This window comes from Syngnathoides biaculeatus, chromosome 15, assembly GCF_019802595.1.
Source record: "Syngnathoides biaculeatus isolate LvHL_M chromosome 15, ASM1980259v1, whole genome shotgun sequence".
NCBI classification, from domain to species: Eukaryota; Metazoa; Chordata; class Actinopteri; order Syngnathiformes; family Syngnathidae; genus Syngnathoides; species Syngnathoides biaculeatus.
The window spans coordinates 19,398,746-19,413,602 of NC_084654.1; the positions used below are offsets into that span (position 1 = coordinate 19,398,746).

The 14,857-nt window shown below is 46.5% G+C and overlaps 1 protein-coding gene across 12 annotated transcripts in view; it reads left to right on the forward strand.

The window, feature by feature from the left end:
• The window catches only part of meis2a (Meis homeobox 2a), a 203,375-nt gene that overhangs the window by 159,878 nt on the left and 28,640 nt on the right, over window positions 1-14,857 (forward strand). For all 12 annotated transcript variants that reach the window (XM_061843234.1, XM_061843236.1, XM_061843235.1 and 9 more), the window contains one exon: window positions 5,652-5,728. In XM_061843234.1, the coding sequence (XP_061699218.1) occupies window positions 5,652-5,728 (77 nt within the window). The remainder of the gene's footprint in view (window positions 1-5,651; window positions 5,729-14,857) is intronic.

Below are 14,857 nucleotides of genomic sequence, written 5' to 3' on the forward strand. Positions count from 1 at the left end.
ATAGTTTTTACTTTGTGAAACAATGCATACACATCCAGAGATTAAAAAAATATTTACATATATACATGGATTTACATACAGCATATATACATATACATATCCCATATACACGGTACATCTTTATCCTAATCAGTACCCTAAAATTTTACTCCATCTGCAATCAATAAATACTTTAAAAAAAAAAAAAACTTTATGCATTCTACTGTGCTTTGAGGCGGGGCAATTAACATGGCGAGGTTACCCGGGGGTCTAAACGGCCCCTCTCGGATTTCACGGCTCCTGCCGCCTCGTAACCGCGAGGCCCACCGCGCGGCGACCCGCTCCTCGCGTCCATCTGTTTGTGTGCGATTGTGTGTTTGTAGCCGGGATTTCAGAGCTCCACGCTTGAAGGAAAGCTGCCACGACATGAAGTGTGGGTGGCCTGCGCTCGGAATCGTAAAAGGGATGTTTGGGAGTGTCGGTGACTTGTGTGGGTTTCGGGGGTTTTGCTTGGTGGTGGGGTGGGGGGTTGGATCGAGGAGCGAGTGAGAAAGCCATCGGGGCTGGAGCAAATACAGGCGGAACCCCTAAAGTGGAGCCAACTCGCACCCCCTAAGAATGTACGATTCGGAATCACAGCGCAGAAACTCTTAAAATGCCGTCCAAATGTTTCGGAGAGAAAATCTGGATGAGTCCACGAGGTTATAAAAAGTGGGCCCGAAACTCAACAGGCCCTCCAAATCACATGACATTACATCTGCTAAAATACTACATCCATCCATTTTCTTTGCCGCTTATCCTCACAAGGGTCGCGGGGAGCACTGGAGCCTATCCCAGCTGTCAACGGGCAGGAGGGCGGGGTACACCCTGAACTGGTTGCCAGCCAATGGCAGGGCACATTGAGACAAAGGGTCGCACTCATAAACACACCTACGGGCAATTTAGAGTGTTCAATTAATGTTGCATGCTTTTTGGGATGTGGGAGGAAACCGGAGCACCCATGGAAAACCCACACAGGGACAGGGAGAACATGCAAACTCCACACAGTCGGGGCTGGGATCGAACCCGGGACCTCAGAACTTTGAGGCCAACACTTTAGCAGCTGACCCACCTTGCCGCCCAGTACAAAAGTCAATTTCTTGAAAAACTTTTCATTTTGCTACATGACTTTCCAGAAAAAGCCCCTCTTGACAGTTACTTGTGTTTGACCCAGCTTTGTATCTGCTTTGCCCATTTTTGGCTTTCCTCTGATTGTTTCCCTACGTGGGGAACACGCATTACCTAATTTTTTTTAGCTTTGTTTATTATTATTATTTTACACAGTAACACATTACAAAGTCAGACAAAAATAATGAGAATCGGTGAAGATCCGCTTTTTTTTTTTTTTTAATGATTATATTAAATTTTTTACTCTGCAACACATTCATTTATTTTTACACTTACGATGACGCATTCCACGGCGTAATTCGGTATTTTCGGAATCCATGCGAAGAGTTTGTCTTGGTCATGTGGGGGTCGTTTTAGCATCCTCACTTACATCTTCCCCGCTAGCTGTTATCACTCATAATTATTATTTGTATGTGCCATGACTGGCCGGTGCATTTATCAACAAGGGCGGGGGGGCTTGTATGATGAGCTCCGGGAGGTTCCGGAAGCTTTAATACAATGTAAATGACCCACTCCCATTTCCAATCTCCGGTTCTCCTCCGTGTCACCCTCGCCGTTTGAGGAGGGTGCGAGTGTGACCGAGGTCAAACGCTAACGCAAAAACACGAGCGACGGCGGAAGGGAAGGGAGTGCGGCAAAAAGTAGGCTGCGCCGCTGTTACATGTTGTTGCACGCACGCACATACTCATCCCGCCTCGTCTCCTGGCACCTCATTTTCCTTTTGTTCATTGTCGAGCAAGCGAGCTTCTTCTTTATTAACCCTCCGATTCCCTCATTTAACCCGAATGTTCTGGCGCGTCGTACCAAAAACAATTGAGCACAAGCTTTTTTTTTTTTCAACCATATGAATGCATGATTTTCATGAAAATTGAATTTCTTTTCGAGTAAACATACACATATGATACTTTTCATTTTTCCCAAGTCTTCCCTGCTTTTTTATTCACCTTTAAATTGCTTTTCACACACAGTTACAATTTGATAGGCTTGCAAACGAAATGTCAACATTTCAATAGCTTGATCACGTTAAAAAGTTCATTTTTTTTTTGTATTTTATGGTTACAGTAGACCGTTTTACGTCGCAATCTGGGTTTCTCGTGACTAAATTTAGCATTTTAAGCCACAAAAGTCAAACCCGAGGCCCGGGGCCCAAATCTGGCCCGCAACATCAGTTTTTGTGAGCCACAAAATCAAATTATTTGCGTGAACTCACGAAATTCTTGCTGTACCAAATTGTCAAATCATCATATGTAAAAATTAATACAGAAATAATCAAACATCCTCTTTGAGCTGATGGGGGTGGGGTTTAATATTCGTGGGTGCTGGAGCCCAAAGTTAGCAACCCTACCTCTGCAAAATCTTTTACATTTCACAAGGACCGACTGTACATGTCCAACATTTCACGCCGACACGCCCTAAACCGATAATTGCGTCGTAAAATTCGACAAGTGCATGTTTAAAAATGGTCAAAATGTTGCATTTTGGTGAAAAATTAGCAATTTGCGGCAATAGGTCATATTTTGGAATGCGGTTGAGTTTTTCACAAACGGCTTGACTTTGTTTTATAATTTTGCTAAATGCAAACAAAAACGCCGGGGTCTTCAAGTGACGTCTGTCTCGTGTTTATGCTCATAAACGCGTGCTTGTGCATGCACACACACAGATAGACACGCATGTATGCAGTCAATAAAGTCGCTGTGTCTGCCGAAGCCAAAGGCTTGTCAACACCCGGCAATCAAAAAGCCTATTTTGTATTACGCTGTCGATCATTTCTCATATCAGCCGGGATGACACATTAGATTAATCCTGCCGTGCAGACAGGAGTCATTATTTGGCCAATCCGGTGAGGTTTCGCTGCTAATTGAGCACATTCTTCAAAGCATTTTACTTTATTTTATTTTTTTTCTCATGCTTTGACTCAAATAAGGGTGCGCTTTGGCAGGCATCACAGAGATAAAGAGGATTGGTAGTTAGCAGCAAAAACTACTAAAAACTCTTAAATGGGGGGGGGGGGGCACATTTTCCAGAAATACACCATAAAATTTGGTCGCAGATTCGGATGCAACACACACCTACCCCATTTGTGTTTTCTCTGTGTACTTATTATTTTAGCACAAAATCAATCAATGCAAAAATACAATGGATTCAATTTAGCAGGCACTCCTGCGCTAATCTGCTTTTTGTACGGGCGTGCAAGGGGGAAAGAAGCTAGGTGGGGGGGGGGGGGGGTAAGACGTGTAGGTGTTTTCTTTGAACGGGAAGAATGTTAATGGCGCTTGAAACCGCCTGAAAATCGAGGAGGATTTAAGTGTCATCTTTAAAAGGAATTCTTGTGTGCGCCGATTCGCAGGTGTCAATTCTTTTGGGATATTTCTTTACGTCCGTGCGCGGGTCTGCTGCGTTTTTGCGTCCGTGCAGACGCACACACTGTCTGATTTGTTTCGTTTGCGTGCGCCCGGCTCCTAATCTGGCCCGTAAAGGCATCTGTCAGCGGCAATCACCATTGTTTTGTCATGCTCGGTAGCCGAGCAGCCCGAGGCCCGCCGCGTACGGCGCACGTCGTCGGGCCGCGTCGTCGCAGCCATCGATCGGCGTCGTCGCGGCCTTACGCGGAAAAGTCTCGGCCGCGTTGCGTCGACGGAACCAAAGCGTCCTTGCGAGCCGCAATGTAAACACGCTTGTTTAGTGTCGTGTTTTCATCAGGTTTGTTTGTTACCTAGGAGCGTTGCATGAAAAGAAAAGGGGGTTCATTGTCTTTCTTTCATTATTTTCCGCCGTTTGTTACTTGGTAACATCGCGGCGAAACAACTCAAGTGATTTTATTGAAACTTGGTAGGAAAAGTTTGGCACATGAGACAGTGAAACCCCCATTAAATGTTGGTACTGATCCAGATTAAGAATGATTTTCCACATGCTGCCACAAAACTGTTTACCGTTTCATCACTTGTTAACAAGCTCACGGAAAACCGCTGAACTGATTTTTCACGAAGCTCCGTCGTCCGGGAGGGGCTCAGTGTTGAGCCGCTGCTCCTCCACATTGAGAGGAGCCAGATGAGGCGGCTGGGGCACCGGATTCGGATGGCTCCCGGACGCCTCCCGGTGGGGTGTTCCGGGCATGTCCCACCGGAAAGAGACCCCAAGGACGACTGACTTGGGAACACCTCGAGAGCCCTCCGGAAGAGCTGGAAGAAGTGGCTGAGGAAAGGGAAGTCTGGGAATCCCTGCTGAAGCTACTTCCCCCGTGATCCGACCCGGAAAAACGGTAGAGAATGTATGGATGGTGCAGATTCATCCGTTTTCTGTAACACTTATCCTGGTCATGGTCATGGGGAGGTAGAACTTATTGCAGGAAAATGGTGGTCTCCACCCTGAACTGGCCGCCAGTCATTACCCAGGAACGTATGTAGAGACGACCGGCAATTAACAATTGCTAAGTGGGAAATGGACTGCAACAAAGTCATGTGACTGAACCACTAAAACCGGGTGGTGCAGGTCTTTTTTTCCATCCATCCATCCCTCCATTATCTACCATTTTTCCAGGTCAGGCTCCGGGGGGAAGTAGCTTCAGCAGGGATACCCAGATTTCCCTTTCCCCAGCGACTTCTTCCAGCTTTTCCAGAGGGATCCCGAGGCGTTCCCAAGCCAGCCAAGAGACATAGTCTCTCCGGCGTGTCCTGGGTCGTCCTCAGGGTCTCTTTCCGGTGGGACATGCCCGAAACACCTCACCAGGGAGGTGTCCGGGTGGCATCCGAATCAGATGCCCCAGCCACCTCAATGCGGAGGAGCAGCGGCTCGACGCTGAGCCCCTCCCGGATGACCGAGCTTCTCACCCTATCTCTCAGGGAGAGCCCGGACACCCTGCGGAGGAAATCGATTTCGCCCGCTCGTATCCGTGATCTTCTTTCGGTCACGAAGGTCATTTTTTTTTCGTTTTTAAACAAGAAACTAAGGACTTGTTTGTTTTTATCATTTGTTAGTTCCGATAATACCAAAAACCACTCAGCTGATTTTCAGGAAAGTGACACAAGGATAGGCCAGGAATAACCCCACTGGGTTTTAGTGACACTGCGGTTATTTAACATCAATTCATCTGCGAATTTATTGCATGATCCTTTACCGAGACAAGTACCAACAAAATCTTGAGTAACTTCATGCGGTGCATGTTGAGTCTATAACTTTTTTGTAAGTAAGTAAGGGGTGGGGTGGGGGCGACGGTAAGGTTGACAGTTTTGACAAACTTGTTTCACCTGCTCTGGCAGGTTAAGCTCAATTGTATGCGTCTCTGCGAGTTTGCATTGACGGGTGGGCGGACGCGCGCTCGACGCCCGTGTCGATACCGCGCGGAGGGAGCGGCGGGGTTGGGCGCGGGTCACGCCGGAGTTGCGGTGCAGTGCAGCCGACACGGGGGAAATATGTCGAAAGCAACCGACAAACCGCAAGGAATTTAACACTGTCGCATGCCTGACTATATTTATGAAACTAATGGGCGCGTGTTTTGTCTCCCACAGCACCCGTACCCGTCTGAAGAGCAGAAGAAGCAGCTAGCCCAAGACACGGGCCTCACCATCCTACAAGTAAATAACTGGTGAGTCCACATTTCAACCTCCGGCGGCCTCATTCTTCTCAAGCGAGGGTGGGGAATCCACACGCGCAAATATGTACATAGATCGTACACAGTCATATGCGGCCCGACACGAACATTTGATGTGGCCTCCCGTAAAGTTCAACCGGAATGGCGTCTGGCCAATAACGATGCAGTACAGGAGCTGACACTTTTCTCCCCCCTCCTTTTAAAATGTGCAGTACATATTAAATATTTGATCCAAATCCAAAAGTCATCACATCAACAATGTGAGGCCTAGCTCATATCCACAGCGCTAGCTAGCTTTGCTAGGTGACGGAATAAAGCTAGCTAGTCGCACTTGGTTGCCATATTTCTTTAGGCCCTTTGCTTAAAAAAAAAGAAAATGTAATTGTAAACAAAGCATGAGTGGGATAAAATGAAGTTGAAGCCCCCAAAAATCAGCAGACTTCCCGTCGTCTGCCCCAAAGTAGACAATTTGCTAGTCATAAAATAATTGTGTGCTGTTATTTATCTTGCTAAGCAAAATACTAGTTTATCTGTAGCTCTTGCAGGCTGAACTAGCAACAGCTAACATGGCTAGCTAGCTGCTTCTGGTTACAATGTTTGTTTAGACCAGGGGTGCTCAATGCGTTGGGTTAGCACCAGTCACTTAACACCAGTCGATTGCGGGACGGCGTGCTAAGATGTCAGCCAATGTTCCCTCTAAACTGGCCGCGTGCGGAATTTTGCACCGCTGATGCAGTCTCTTTGCAGATATTCTGCGTTGCGTGCAAATAAAGAAAACAAACAAATCCAATGCAAATTAAAAGTATAACATACAGCTGTTCAGTTTGTGGCATTTTGCAATGTGATTCAATGAGTGAGGGATGACTGGTTGTTCCATCCAATCGCACAATTCACATACGTACTGTCAAAAATGAAAAGAAGAAGCCACTGGTTTCTTTTAGGCAGCACACGGAACTTTCTCTAACAACGACCGCTGCTCCGCCACACTCTTTAGTTTACCTTACGCCTGAAACCCCCTCCCCTCCCGCTCTTAAAGACGGAGACTCATAATTACAAATGCGGCCCATCAATGTGCTTTATAATGAGAGCATCCACAGTCTGGGCAACGTAGAGCAAAGACGAGCTAGACATGGCGCTTATGTTTACTTTCGATATTAATGGAGAAATTAAAAAAAAAATGCTGTTGATTTAAGACAATGACTGTCGGAGTATGGGAATAATCGAAGAAAAAGTGGTCAAACTGGACGAGATTTTCTCTTTTCCGAGTGGGAAAGGTCTGGTCTGAAGCCAAAGTAGAAAGTGCAGGATGAGATGGTGCATCATTTTAAAATTCCACCTTGGCGCAGCCTGATCCAGGATGAAAGCGCAGACAATACAGTGCACAAAATGCGTCGTCGGTAGCTCGCGAGAGGCTGGCTGGTTGAAAAGTAGATCTCGGGGTAAAAAAAAAAGTCTGGGCACCCCTGGTTTAGATGTATTGCTTCTCAATGATTGTCACAATAATTCATACAATGCAAGTACTGTATGCAATCAAAGTATGGTTGAAATGGACCCCCCCCCGATAGGTAGACCCCACCTTTTTTGTAAAGTGTGTAAATCATTTGTGTGCATCCCTCCTACCCAATACACACACACACATTTGTAATATTATGTGTTAGCTAGCAGGGTGTTTTGTTTATCGCTTAAGTCAGCGCCTCTTTGTGGCTTGATACACATGAATTGACTGGGATCTATTTAAGGGAGATCATAAGCTACCCCTGCAGCCCCCACACCCACAAGCACCCCCCCACCACCCCACCCCCCTTTTTGCCCGCCCTTGCCATCCAAAAATCCCATACCAAGCTCCGCCACCGGTGGCCCCCCCCCCCCCCACACACACACACAAAAATGCGCCAGCCGCCCCCTCCCCGGTTTACGGCAGCCATACGGTGGGATTAAGGTGGCGGTGGCCAGGCCAGTGAGGCCTTTGTAGACGGCTTAGCGCATAACTGGGGGTGGTGGATTAAATAAAATGATCACAGAAGCAAAGAAATGATACAGGAATTACTTATCAAAATACTAGCCCCGGTTTTATCTGCGGCTTAATTTGGTTCCGTACATTCTCAGGGTGATGTTCAGATTAATTGAAGTGACAGGCTCCTTTCAGCGCGCCGGGAAGGTATTTGCACGGATTTCAGGTCTTACACAAACTTAATTATATGGAACCCCATTTTATCATTCTAATTCCGTGTTGCGGGGGGGTTCTATTTACAAATGACAAGTCTGCGCCTTTTATTCGCAGCTTTCCTTAATATATTTATCAAAGCGGGTTCATTTTCAAAGTGCTCTATCTGCCGGGTACAGGCGGGCCCACATTAACGAAGCTTTTAGGTTTATCAGGCGCGCGGGCCGACGAGCCACCCGAGGGTCAATTGATTTTTTTTTTTTTTTTTTTACTTTTTTGCCAGTCTGATTCATTTTTTTTCCCCTCTCTCCGTCTCATTTTTCTCAGGCCACAATGAGAAACATGCCTGCAGAATTAGCCTGGTTTGTCAGCCTTATCTGTCACAACACCCACCCCCCCCCCACCCTCCGGCCCCTCCCCCGCACCGCCACCTCCCTTTCCTCCCTCACCCTTCTGCTTTATTCCCCTTTCCGAGCCAAGCTACTTAAATTGGCCACAGGAACCGCCGTTATCAGACTTTAATGCACCCTACAGTGTGGATAGCATTTCAATTACAGCGGTAAGCAAAGATTAGCCGCCTGTTTTCACGGCTAACGCCAGCCGTCCCAGGGCCTGCCCCCCACCCCCGCCGTGACGCGCACCTTACCTACGGGAGCAGAAAATTGAGTCGCCTCGCCTGTGTCATGGTGATTAATACACCGGGAGTGGGGAAACAGACAAAGATAGACTTCGGAAAACGGGGACTTTCTCCTTAACAGTGGCCGCGGTGCCATATTTCAACCCCCCCCCCCCACACCCCTCTAAAAAAAAAAAACATATTCATGAGATGAGCTTAAACACAGTGATTATTTGACTCAGATTCAAATGGGTGGAGACTGCTGGCCAAGTTGCGAGCAGAGAGAAACCTTATTGAAAAACCGTTGAATATGTTCCAGGCCCGCCTGTCTTGGGTTCAAATATGTAATTCCCACATCTGTTGCAGCTCCGAGCAATCGGACAATTCGAATGTGTGTCGACGTTTGTTTTCAACACAATGGCCAGTGAGTCTCGGGTCGTGGCTTCCTGTTAAGTGCCTCTGATGCTATGCTAGAAGCAGGCAAATTTGTGGTTGAAGGTTCAGTACCCCATCCCGCCTTACACGCAGTAGAGCAAGCCTGGAAAAAAAATGGCTTCCATCATATTTATGTAGTTTTTTTTTTTTTTTTTTTAGCATCTCCAAACTTTCATTAGATGGATGGATAGGCCTCACAGTTCTGTGGTTCCGGATTCAATCCCGGACCCGCCTGTGTGGAGTGTTCTCCCTGTTCCTGCGTGGGTTTCATGCAAACATGCAACATTAATTGGACGCTCTAAATTGACCATAGGTGTGATTGTGGCTGCGACTGTTTGTCTCTATGTGCCTTCCGACAGCTGGGATAGGCTCCAGCACACCCCGTGACCCTTGTGAGGATAAGCGGCTAAGAAAATGGATGGATGGATGGATGGATGGATGAATTGGTACTGGATTCATCCCATGAGGGAGTGTTCAACCCATGCATACGTCAATGTCGTTTATGCAAGTTCCGTTCTTCCGAATAATATCCGTGAAGTTTCCGGTTTTGCTTATTTACAAAGTGGCATCGCCAACTACTGGCCTGTCAGGGATATTACAACGGCGTATTTAAATTTTTTGAAGTAATCTAAGATCATTTTGTCGTTTAAATTAATAAAATAGAAAAGAATACAAAACTCTTAGAAAGTTTGCAGACACGACCTTCAATTTTAGGGAAGAACTGATTTCGATGTGGAACTTTCAGCTCTATTAAAATCTATATTTTTTTTATCCTCCCGCCCGTGTTTTCTCTCTCCAAGCTGAGCTTGCCGGCCAGGCCGGGACATGACACACCGCTGCCGTCTGAAATTCCTGTTAAAAATAAAAGCTCTTCAAATTCCTGGCTAGGCCCTGGCATTGTTCCGTCTTCGCCTTTGATGCGCGGCCGCTGCCAACGTGACGGGCCGAAGACAGATAGAGACGCAGCCAGTGAGACGGATGATTGGTAGCGGTGGTGGTTAGTCGGGGGGGGGGGGGGTGGTCGTCGGGCTGGATGGCCGCCGTCTTGGATTTCCAGCGCTCTCCCCCGTCTGTGTGTGTGTGTGTGGGGGGGGGGAAGATGTGCTGAATCAGGGCTTTGTCCTCCGCCACAATTGCGCTCGGGCGACTGCACAAGGCTGCCCTGTGTTGCGCTTGGTCTCCTCCTACCCCATCAGACCTTCTCTACCTGCAGCTCACCTGCGCGTACCCAAGACAACCGCTTTCAAAACCTCGAGCCCGTCTCCCGTCGCCGCTATCTCCGGTCCGCATCATTAGCTAACAGCCTCACCCGAACGCATTAGTCGGCCGCTGTTAATAAAGAACACGGGAAAAGGTTAAAGTCCACTATTCCGTCGCTATTTGGTTATCCTTTTAATGGTACCCGATGTGTGCATACTGTGTGTACTTGTTATGTCTAAATGTGTCACTGCGACCCCTTCTGCTATTTACAGAGGCATCGAAACTGCATTGTTTTCGGTCCTCTCCGGTTCTATGTTTATTAGTACGAGTGCTGCGGGTCTTGAGCAAGGTGCAAATCAGGATTTTTAGTTCACTTTCATAATTATGTACCTAATTGGGTATTCCCAATACAACAGTGCTGAAAAAGTTTTCATCGATGTTTATGGATTAGCAATGAGGAAACATTTGATTGGAGTGGAGCTACTGATTAAAATACCCTGATGTATTTTGAAGTACTCTAGAGAAAATGGGGAAAAAAGCTAAGTTGCTAGTGATGTTTGTTGATAAGCTAACCTGATATGTTAGAAAAAACCCACATTTGCGGATGAGTCGGGCAACTAATTTCAAGAAAAGCTGCTGGATTTATGGCAGCAGAACTGCTGAGTTATGTTTACGTATGAACATTAGTGCTAGCACTAGTTAGCTAGCTACCTAGCTACATAACATTATGCTGCCTGGTTGTGGCAATATTAAGTGTATTACCTCGAGCTCTCGTTCAGGAATGGAGATCCCAAACTGTCCTTGGAGGACCTCGGGATGACACAACTGGTTTTTTTTTCTGTTTTTGTTCTCTTTTTCAAAACAAAGCCATTTAAAAGTAATCCCTTCATCCTCTGTGATTGTGGTTTTCGCTGCTACGTGATGTTATATTTGGGAGCGTTGGCACATTTTCTGGTCCTGCATTCCCGGGAATCTTATTTTAATTTGTCAAACTTAGCCCAATGATCATAAAAGATGGGATACGATGCTATCATAGTACATTGTGTCATGTTGGTAGTGTTCTGACGGAGAGACAGCAGGCTTTTATGGCCTTAGTATGACATGGTGCCATCGTGAGAGACCAAATTTGTCTTCCAGACTGATCCGGGCTTAACGTGTAATCCTTTGGCCTCGGGAACGCCTTAGATTCATAAGCACTCGAAAGAAAAATAAGAAATAGTGACATTTTACTAGTTAGCATGCAGCTAAAAAAAATACTTTCCACTAGTTTTATGTGGGGTGCGGCTCTAGAATATTCTTCCTGACGCATTCATACGCATACACTGGACATGAGCTGGAATGTCTCGGTCAAGACTCTTGCATATTTTATAAAAATATAAACGGTTTGTATAAACAGTTTTATGACTTGGCATTGTTCAAAAATAAAACTTCAAGAAATTTTACGAGAGGTCTTCCCCATTTATACGTAATACATCTTGAATTCACTACGGATAAAGAAGACTATGGCAATCTCCATTGCTATTTGGCATTTGTTTGTTGGTTGACGCCGTGAAGATTTAACCAATTTGGTGCTGGTGCCAGGATTTTTTTTATTTGGGTTCGGATTTTTGAAAGAAGAAGCTCGGTCACCCGGGAGGGGCTCAGTGTCGAGCCGCTACTCCTCCACATTGAGAGGAGTTAGATGAGGTGGTTGGGGCATCTGACTCGGATGCCTCCCGGACACCTCCCTGGTGAGGTGTTCAGGGCACGTCCCACCGGGTAGAGACCCCGAGGATGACCCAGGACACGCTGGAGAGACTATGTCTTTCGGCAAGCATGGGAACGCCTCGGGATCCCTCCGGAAGAAGTGGCTGGGGAAAGGGAAGTGTAGCTATACCTGCGACCCGACCTGGAAAAGCGGTAGCTAATGGATGGATGGATTATTGTGTCCTGGCGGAGGTCTGACAGATATTTTGAGACTACCCGGCGACGCTAGCTAGTAGCACGGCGGCTTTTGCGGGCCGTCATTTGGAGCGAAATGGAGCCTGACCGGATCTTCGGCACGAGACCCAGCGAGACGTCCCGCCTTTATTTACCAGCGCGACCGTCGTGTAAACACACGAGGCGACGGATGACGGCGGGAGAAAGACGGCTGAGAGAAAGGCAGGAAATCGCTCGCTCGTTATTGCCTCCTCTTCACGGGCAGCCAGAAAGAGAGAATATGTCACTTCTTGGCATATATGATGACGGACTGCTGTGCCAATGGAGCACTAATAACAATAAAGAGGGCACTAAGCCACTCTCTATTTTTACTCCTCTGGCACGTCTCGACAGCCCGGGGGTGAATGCACACACACACACATACACACATGCATACAAATACACACACACCAAAGAGAGAGAGAGAGAGAGAGAGAGAGAGAGAGAGAGAGAGAGAGAGAGAGGCTCTCATTAGCGGCAGAAAGGAATACAATGAGTGAGTTATTAAGACACAGGGGCGGCTCTCGGCCAACCTTTGCCCCGTGTCGGAGCACAGGTCACATGATAAGGGAAGGATATCCGGCAGACCGCGGCGCCAGGCGGCCTGTGCCCGCCGACGGCGTCGAATAGCGGCAATATCTGCGAACAGTCACGCCGGGGAGGGCATAGTGCACCGATTATTGGCATTGTTATTATTATTGGTATTGTCGTTAAAGGATCACCAGGCTGGCGACACGGGTGTCCACGGGGGCCTCCCGAAGGGGGGGGGGGGCTGCAAAAGTGGGAAATTGCGCAAAGCAAACAGGAAACAAGATTATGGGGGAGAATTTAGTAGAGTTTCAAAGGAAAACGGGTTTATCATTATATTCATTTCTAAATCATTTTAAAGCTATTTTTAAGGAATTAATCATTTGCCTTACGATAAAAATAAATATTCTAAATTATTATTTGATACCGTACGGTATGGTAGAAATAATTATAAGTATAATATTGCTTTAATGTGATAAAGCAAACTTTTTAAATGATTTTAATCGACATAATAAGCAATTGCTGAAAAAATACTGCATTCATTGTATTGATTTTTTTTAAATTGAAATTGTTTACAAAATAAAATAATAAATAAATAAGTTGATTGTATAAATAAATAAAATATATATGTTTTTTTTAAAAATCAAATTTAAAATGTATTGTTTTTGTAGTTATGAAAGGTTGTTTTTCATCAGGTGAAAATAACTTTGGGAAATTATTCCGTCAGTCACAGTCCACATACATCAAAAGACGTTACAAATAGTTGGCCTAATAGCATAATTGGCAAAGTCGTTTTTCAAACGTCACAACAGCAAACAAGAAGAGTCAGTTGCCTGGTTTCGAGCTCTGCGGATCAGCACCACCTGGATGACTGAGACGCTACGTAGACATAAAGAAAAAAAATCCAAACAAATTTTTAGTAACCACATTGCTATCCTGGATTGATGTGGTGATCGTAATTTAACTCGGGCAATTATGCTATTAGTCTAACTACCGTATGTGTAGAATCTCGCATTAGATATTTGACGTTTGCTTTCATTTTCTTTGGATTTCCAACTTCACTTCTCGTGTGTAAGCAATGTACTGGATTGTGATTCTGAACTTGAGGGCCGTCGTCGTATTCCAGCGGCGCGCATATTTGTTTGCAGGTCCCGCGTCCAAGAAAAAGTCACAACAAAGCCAACAACGCGCTCGTCTGACTTGCGCGGAGCATTTTCCGGCGGCCAACGAGGAACGCGGGACCGACGACTTTTTATGTCCGTATTTTAACGATCCTTTTTTTTGGGTTTGGCGGGGAACGGGCGTCAGTCATATTTTCCGATCGTATCGCGGGAATGACGACGCAGCTGATTTCCCGCCCAAATTCTTTGACGGTACCCGAGCGTCCCGAGCGTTCCTCGACAGCCGACTTTTCTCTTCCCGTTTTCATCAGTCTTCGCTCTGACCCAGATGGAAATGTCGGCGTCTTTTTTTGGGCCGCAACTTGGGACTTCTTTCGGCGGCCATGTTGCGCCGCTGGTTTTTCTAAATATGCCGCCGCCGCCATGTGTGTGTGTGTGATTGGGTGGAGCCGGCAAACGAGAGGTGGTCGGGGGAGGTTGGTTGAGCGTGTGGCGATGCCAAAACAGGCGTCGTGATCCCCCCCTCATTTAGGGGGCGCTAATTGGCAGTTAATTAGCCGAATTGTCAGATCCCAAGTGTCAACCCCCCCCCTCCACACCCTACCTACCCGCTAAATTCATTTGATCTGCCTGCGCAAATAATAATCGCATCTGGAAACCGTTCATTTCAACGACCGGCAGATTGCGAGTCCACTGAACATTTTTTGGATTCATCCGATCTTTTTTTTGTTGTTGTTGTTCTTCTTCTTCAGTTCGCAGCCGTTAAACAGCCGATGCTAATGTGCACCGCTGTGTTGACGGCTGCTTTTTGCCAGGCGTACGCGCCACGTGATGGATGGCACCCCGCTCGCACTTTATCAGGCGCAACGCGGCGCGCTTGCGCAACAGCTGCGCGGGTCGACGATCATAACGCAACGTGTCGCGTTTGCAGAATACTTGCGGAAATCCGTTTGTGTTTCCTTAAGAATTTAAGCGGATGTCGGAAAGAAAATGGTCAAGAATCTTTTGGAAAACTTGAGAAAGCTTGTTACCGGGGTAACTATAAAAATGCGACAAGATTTGTGTTAATATTGGTGTGTAGCTAAATTGACTTTTTGGTT